Consider the following 8,167-nt stretch of genomic DNA (forward strand, 5'->3'; position numbering starts at 1 on the left):
TTTGTTGCGTTTTCAACCCCTGAAAACAATGTTGTCGTCTAAACGGAAGGCATTATCTGATATTTTATTTTGACGTTTTCTATAGAAATTGTCTTCGTCTGAACGGTTAAATGTCTCCATTACGACATGTTGACTTCTTATTGTCAGAGTGGCGACACTTCCATAGAGGTTAGGTTTAGGGTAAGGGTTAGAGATCGGAAAGGAGACATGTCGGAAAGGGGACATGTCGGACCCCGTCTGAACGGGCTCTTAGAGTAAAGACAGAAAATTAAGGAGGACAGTTTAACGACGGCTATTCTTAACACAGGAACAAACAAAGGTACGCCTCACAGGGACAAACTCAGGACACAGGGGAACACACGGAAACCCAGAAAGGCAAACAACAATACTTGATGATTCAGCACAGAGAGCAGTTACCGACAGTCTTAAATAGTCTCTGGGGCTCGTTAGCCAACTAGGCACGGCTGACACCCGCAGGTGAGTCCACTCCAGGGAATCAGAGTCCAGAGAGGAGAGGGGAGGGGCTGGGGACAGAATCAGGACGTGACAGGCGGGCAGGAATCCTGACATCCAGACCCTGATTCTCCATACACTTCTATACATTTCGACTTTTTTCCTATCCATTATTTATTCTAGTTCTACCCCAGATTAGAACGCTGGTGTTCTTTGACAATCTTTGCTTAGGGTAGAAGAAATTGACTCATAAAATACTCAAGTACTGTACTTAAGTACAGTTTTGAGGTATTTTTACTTCCAAATGTCCAGTACTTTTACCTCTCTAATCCACTAGATCAAAGTGGCAAATATTATACTTTTACTCCACTGATTATCATTACAAAACATCCATTACCCACTTCAGCCCTATACATTTCGGCCATTTGAAAATAGCCTATCTACAAGCTCACAATGCGTCGCGACCTGCTCTTTTCAAAAGTTGTATATATTTGAAAGCTTGTGAAATGGGACATTCTGCATAATGAGTACTTTCCTACTTTAAGTATGTTTTTATACCACTGCTTTTTGTACTTTTCAACACATGGAGTACCTAACATGTGTATGGCAAAATGATGGTATTCAAAGTGTTAATTGTTACTTTTACCTAAAGTAAATGTGAGTACTTTTCCAACCACTGGCAGTCCAGTACAACCAGCATCCCACACACTGCCGCTGCCAGCCACACTGAGCAGGGCTCAGCAGTGCCTTGCTCTCTCGCTCACACTCAAGGACCTGTCCGCCAGTGTTATTGTATTCCTTGTGGCTACCGTAACCGAGGTCGTCCCCAGCCTTTGGCTGCAGACAACCTCACATAAACACACCGAGGCTCCCATGAGAGCTCTCCAACAGTATTTAGTTCAGCGTAAACGCAATGTTTATATTACTACACACGCTGACCTTTATACTGTTGGCAACACAAAGTGCTTCCCAGACAATGGCGTCAGTTCAGCAAAAGCTAGGGTATGGCAAAGATGGGAGTCCTCATGGAAAAGAGGCATTACATTTTGTAACACGTTCTATTGTGAAAATAGACGATCTACATGCTCACAACGCCTCACAACTGACAAAAACTAGTTTTGTCAGTTTTTTACACAGGTTTCTACGGTTTCTTGGGCTGGATATGGTAGCCTGTTACGGTTGTTCAAGTGCAGCTAAACTTGGCATGTTAGTAAACGTGTCACAATTAACAATAATGCATTGCACCTGTGCAGCTGACCTGCGGAACCTGGGAATATACCATCTTGTCAAAATGGGGGGAATACAGTGTGGGGAATATAATTATAATACCTTGTTAAATGACCATTTGTAAAATTCTGCATTTGTAGTTAATTTACTGTAATTTAACAACATAAGATAGACAAAGAGACATTCATGGATTTATATTTATTTTCCCCCCTGGACCCAGAATATGGCAGCTGCATACCCCTGCCATACCCAATTGACGCCCCTGTTCCCAGACCGTGCATGGCCTCCGTGCACAACAATGTGCCCTCGCCGTCGGCGGAGAAACCTTGCATCTCCATGATATTTATACGTTTTTACGTTCGATCCCGGGCTGCCCCAGAGTTAGTGAGCAAGACTCTGAACCCCTATAGTTGCTACCCGGTGAGCAGGCTTGGTGCCTTGCATGGTTTCCTCCGCCATCGGTGTATGAATGTGTGTGTGAATGGGTGAATGTAATGCACAATCTCTGTAAAGCGCATTGGATAAAGGCGCTATATAAATGCACCATTTACCATTTATTTTACCATTTACGTAGTCTTCCCCCTCAACCTTTTTCATATCAAGGTCCATTATTTATTTGGCATTTGAGCCAAAAATATATTGTTATGGATTTTGTCCACAATTCCATGCTTTATTGATGTTGTACCATGGGACTGAAAACAAGTCAATCAAAATAACAATACTTAAGTATATATGTCCCACTAGCACCTTCTATCCTCAAAGTCCTATTTCTGACCATTGTGTCTTTCTCAGTTTATGGGCGCAGTCTTCCCACTCAGGGGTACTGCAGCTGAAAATGCCCTGAAAGCCAGGCAGAAATGATGGTTCTGCATTCAGGAGTGGTAATTTAGCCTCAAACCTTTCGTTTTTGGGACATAAACCAGAGGTCTTCAACAGGGGGTCCGGGACCCCTAGGGGGTCCTCAGAGTTACTACAGGGGGTCCTCCAAATCTTTGTGTGATCCCTTGAACCCTAGCATCCCTATTCTTAGTGAAACATTAGCCAAGAAATAGCAGATCTACAAGCTCACAACGCCTCGTTGTGAGCTTGTAGACCAGCTATTATTTGGCAAAGAGGTTTGGTGTAGAGGGAAAAGGAGAGCAGACTAGTACGTATTGACAGTTCAAGTGGTTAAATATAAATAAATATAATCCAGCCTACACAGATGATAGTGCTGTCAAGTCTAAATTGTATAAGAAATAATCCATGTGCATTTTTAATCTGCAACTATACGATATGTTGCGGGGGTCCCTGCTTCATCGCTCCCACCTCAACTAAGGGGTCCTTGGCCTGAAAACGTTGAAGACCCTTGACATAACAATATGATATTTATTATATTTAAAAGCATGGTGTAGAACCTTTATGTAGAAACCATTGCCTCACCCTCTCCAGTGTTGAAGTGGAGTAGAGACACTTGGGACTGACTCTCAGGGGCTTTAGAGGTGTCTATTAAGAGCATGGGTGTGTGAGTGGGGATCTCTCAAAGTGTGTCTGTTACACATTCATTTGTTAAAAAGAATACATCTCCCCGTCGTCATAGTAACACTGATGAATCCAAGTGGAAACAGTTGGGTCTCCGCGGCAACCAGATAGCTATGATCTCACAACATATTTGGGGGCGTAGAGACTTTTTTCCATGAGCTTTTAGACCGAGGGCTTAATGCTTAATCTATAGATCATCTATGCCTCCCAAAGCAGTGTTTCTCAACCTTTTGCTTAATTACAAAAACAGTTTGATATCCATCAGGCCCCAGACCTCCATTTGTTCAGAATTTTAATCTCCTTGGACCCCCCCCCCCCCCCAATCCACACAGTAAATTCCCATGTGCTATATTAGGCTATAACTCTGAGCTAACATACAAATGGAACCAAATCCATTTGGTTCCATTTGTACACTCTCAGAGTTACAGACCCGTAAGGTGCCAACAGTTTGCTAAAAAGGCGTAGTGGCACAGATTTCTATAAAAGAATGCTAAAAGCCACCATAGAGTTATAATAATTGCTACCCTAGTCTACAGGCTACAGGGAGGGAGGGACTTTAAAGCAAGTGACAGCCTGGCAACGTCAAGACAAGGCGGTGCGGGAAGTGAGTGACAGGCGCGTCACTGGCTTTGGGAAAGAATTCTCTCTTTTTAGTCATTTTGGTGTGTGGGCATTATTGAAAGTGCATTATTTAAGTAAATGTACTTAGGTACTTTACACCACACTGTTCAATACTTATTCTAACCATACTGCAACTGTAACACTGAGGATTTTGCTACGTGGGCAAAGGGAAATAAAACAGAACGGTCAAAAGAATAGCGCTGGAACCATGCGACGAGAGAACAGCGAGCGAGGAAACAGCAATAATCCAAGTCGACCTTGAGGAAGAGGTCGCCCTAAATCTGCCTCCAAACAGTATGGAAGCAGAGAGTATAGAGGAATAGCAGGGATTAGCCCGCTCCCAATATAACGTTTTTGAACATAAATCAATTGACTTTCCACACAGCGGGGTTCCTGGATAAAACCCTTTACGTAATCTTCTCTTCCTAAGGAGCTTTCTGTCAACATGTTAATGCTGCCCTATGACTGGCCCATAATACTCAGTGGTTCTCAACCTGTGGGTCGGGGCCCCCATGGGGGGTCCCCAAATTATTTTGCGGGGTCCCCAGACGATTAGCTTAATGTGCAACAATGTTTTCTCACTCAACAGTAAAACAAACCACCATACGGTTTAGTGTATAGAGGGTACAGTATCTGCACATTTCTAAGGTGACAATTTAAGGACTTTTTAATACCTCTAAAATGAAAAATTCAACATTGGCCAAATTGTCAAATATTAGTAATGTGCTCACATGACACATGCTCACAACGCCTCGCAAGATCTGTTATTTTCACAATAGAACTGTGTTATACAAAATGTAATTCCTCAACTCTTAGTGCTCGTCAGGGGGGGGGGGGGGGGGGGCGGGTCCCCAGTTAAAATATGATTATTTTGGGGGTCCACAGCCTGAAAAGGTTGAGAACCACTGCTCTAACTCAGTGGTGGGCCGAGAGGGCACGCAAGTGGGCCTCCAAAACACCCAAGCACCAGGACACGTTGTGTGAGGTATTTTCAAAATAGATGATTTATTTTTTTATATAATAATCAAAATAAATTGTAATAATAAAGTTAATCCACTTTGTAACTATCAAAATATCGTAGTGGAGTCAACAGTACAATATTTTTTTCTCTGAGGTAGTGGAGTATAAATAATAACAATAGGCCTATAGCAGGGGTCTTCAACGTTTTCAGGCCAAGGACCTCTTAGTTGAGAGAGAGATGAAGCAGGGACCCCAACAACCTTTTCATAGATTCCATATAGTTTTGTTGTTTGACAGCACAATCATCAGTGTATTTTGGATTCATGTCAATTTGTGTTTTCAGATATTTAACCACTTGAACCGTCACGACCTTTCACTCTGTACTTAGTCTGCTCTTTTTTCCCCTCTACACAAACCTCTTTGCCAAAAATAGCCGATCTACAAGCTCACAATGCCTCGCAGCGCGAGGCGTTGTGTACTTGTAGATCTGCTATTTTTGGCTAAAGTTAGGGTTCAAGCGGTTAAGAGAAAAAGGTTTCTATCACACAAAGATTTGAAGGACCCCCTGTAGTAACTCTGAGGACCCCCTAGGGGTCCCGGACCCCCTGTTGAAGACCCCTGGCCTATAGGAAAAATGGACTTAAATCTCTGCTGACTGGAGCTACAGCATTGCTAAAGATTTCTTTTCATGTTTTATGAAACACAGGCATGCACTCTCCCGGACATTCCTTCTTTGAATCCTTGTTATGTAACTTTTTATTTTAATATCTTGGTAGCTTTCATCAAATTTGACAAGCATGGCTTTGAAGTCACTTTAAGTGCTTGTTTAAATGCAACAGTGGATATGCCTAGAGCAGCATTATGTTCCTTCTTCAAAGTTATATGCTGATTTAGCGTTTACTTGTATTGGAAGGAATACGTATATGCATAGCTAACTGTTATAGATAATGAGATGGAATCTTAATTTAGGTTCATGGATTGTCTTGTCTGATAATATTTCACATTTATGGGCAGAAAGATCGCCATCTAACCACCAGGGAAAACGTGATAGGTAGATGCCGATAGATGCATTATCCAGAAACAGACAACATCACACTGAAAAGAATCAGTATGCGCTCGCAACCCGGGGCCAAAGAAACCCACCACTATCATTTTTAAAAGGATAAATGCAAAACGAACGGTTTTGGACATACAAGGTTTTCACCCGACAACGACGACCCTTGTTTCATGTTGTGTCAACTTGTGTGTAATAGCGATTCTGAAAGCAGTTGTCCCCCAAACCCCACCTCCAGTCACAGAGGGAGCGCTCCCTACAGTCACGGCACCAAAACCTGCTTGACTGCGCAGTTGTATCAACTCAAACCTAATTCATGCTTCGCCACGCAAAGGTGCTGCGTGCAGAGAATGGCCGAGAACAGCAGACCTCCAAGCTCGGTCACAGCCGTGACACGATGTGAGCTTGTATGTCAGCTGTTCTCTGCACACAATACTGCTGCGGGGTGAAGTATACTTTACATGTCTCGCTAAGGGCATCACACCAGCCAACACACAATAGGAGGTTGAATGAACAGAAACCAATGCTCCCCACAACAACAACTTTGGGGATCTGTTGGGATTACATGAAACTGGCACCGGCATGTGCAGTCTCAATGTTTGTAAACCAAAGATCCATCTATAGATCCCTGGGGCTGGGTTCTACGGTCCCAGGGTTTAAGTGGCTAACTCAGCTCAGTTTCAAGCTCCGGAACTTGGATGTGAACCAGAAATTTTAATGTCTGGTCCAGGGGCGTCAATTGGGTATGGCAAGGGTATGCAGCTGCCATACCCTGGGGTCCAGGGGGGAAAATAAAAGTTACTTTAAAATATAAATCCATGAATGTCTCTCTGTCTATCTGCGCTGGTTATTATGTTGTTAAATTACAGTAAAATAACTACAAATGCAAAATTTAACAAAATGGTCACTTTAACAAGGTATTATGATTATATTCTCCAGACTTGTATTCTTCCCAGCTTGACAAAATGGTATATTCCCAGGTTCCGCAGGTCAGCTGCACAGGTGCAATGCATTATTGTTAATTGTGGCACGTTTACTAACATGCACTTGAACAACCATTCCAGGCTGCCATATCCAGCCCAAGAAACCGTAGAAACCTGTGTAAAAACTATTGTGAAAATAGCAGATCTACATGCTCACAACGCCTCGCAGCAAAATGTAATGCCTCTTTTCCATGAGGACTCCCATCTTTGCCATGCCCTAGCTTTTTGTCTCTTTGCCCTTGTCTCCTGGGTAGAACTTATGACGTGGACACTCCCTGTCCAACAAGGAGCATATTTGCTTGGTCACTTCTCCTCCGGACCATCTGGGCTCAATTCTGCCCGGCTTAATTCTGCCCCTCTGCAGAGAGCAATCCAACCCACACACTGTCCATGTGGGCACCCATTCAACAAACAACCTTTATCCACCTACTGTTATGACCAAAGTATTGCTGCCATGTCTGTACTAAGCAGCTTGTGCCTTATAGAACATATCATCGTTGTCGGATGAAAACCTTGTATCTCCAAAACCATTCGTTTCGTATTTATCATTTAAAAAATGATCTAGACTATAGTGAAAATAGCCGATCTGCTGTTTTCACTACTTTTGTGTGACGGCCTTGTATGATGAAGCAGGGCTTTGCTTTGCGAAAGAACGTACACATTTGAAACTTGGAGATACAGGGTTTCCACCCGACAACGACGATATGTTACAGTTATTGGTTACAAGTAACACACCCCAACGGCGAGAAGACACACATACACACACACACACACACACACACACACACACACACACACACACACACACACACACACACACACAGAGAGAGAGAGAGAGACAATCAGCGACACGCAAGAGACCCATATGAGTGAGTGTTACACCAATGTGTTAGTTACAACTTTTTTGTGCCCAGCCTTCATGGATGGAATGGGAGGGAGGAACTGAAGTTACAACAACATAATGTTGTGTATTGACACAGTAGCATGACCAACGGACATGAGGTGGACGATTTCATAGACCTCCAAATTAATATGATCTAAATGCAAAAACTCAGCGTGCAGTAGTATACCGATAACATCTGGGAAACAGCTGGTCATGGACATAAGAACTGATGGGATTAAAATAATAATAGGCTGAACGGCGATGCTAATTTTAAACAAACGTTCCACTTTAAGATCCATTTCTAAAAGCAACACAAGAAAAGCTTGACACACATACACAGCCACGCACGGTCGCACACACACCAATGTCAGGGACTTACGTTCCCAGCACTTCTTTGAAGTCATACTGTTCTTTGATGTCGGATGTCTTCTTCTTCCATGTGATTCCGTCCTCTCCGAGGGGCAT

At 43.1% G+C, this 8,167-nt stretch overlaps 1 protein-coding gene across 1 annotated transcript in view; it reads right to left on the reverse strand.

Moving 5' to 3' along the window:
- Positions 1-8,167, reverse strand: part of camk1a (calcium/calmodulin-dependent protein kinase Ia) — a gene marked incomplete at both ends in the record, with an annotated part of 62,448 nt that extends 54,281 nt beyond the window's left edge. Inside the window, one exon of the mRNA XM_080728890.1 lies at positions 8,082-8,167. Coding sequence (XP_080585016.1) covers positions 8,082-8,167 — 86 coding nt within the window. The remainder of the gene's footprint in view (positions 1-8,081) is intronic.

Source organism: Nannobrachium achirus, assembly GCF_963921795.1.
Source record: "Nannobrachium achirus genome assembly, chromosome: 6".
NCBI lineage: Eukaryota > Metazoa > Chordata > Actinopteri > Myctophiformes > Myctophidae > Nannobrachium > Nannobrachium achirus.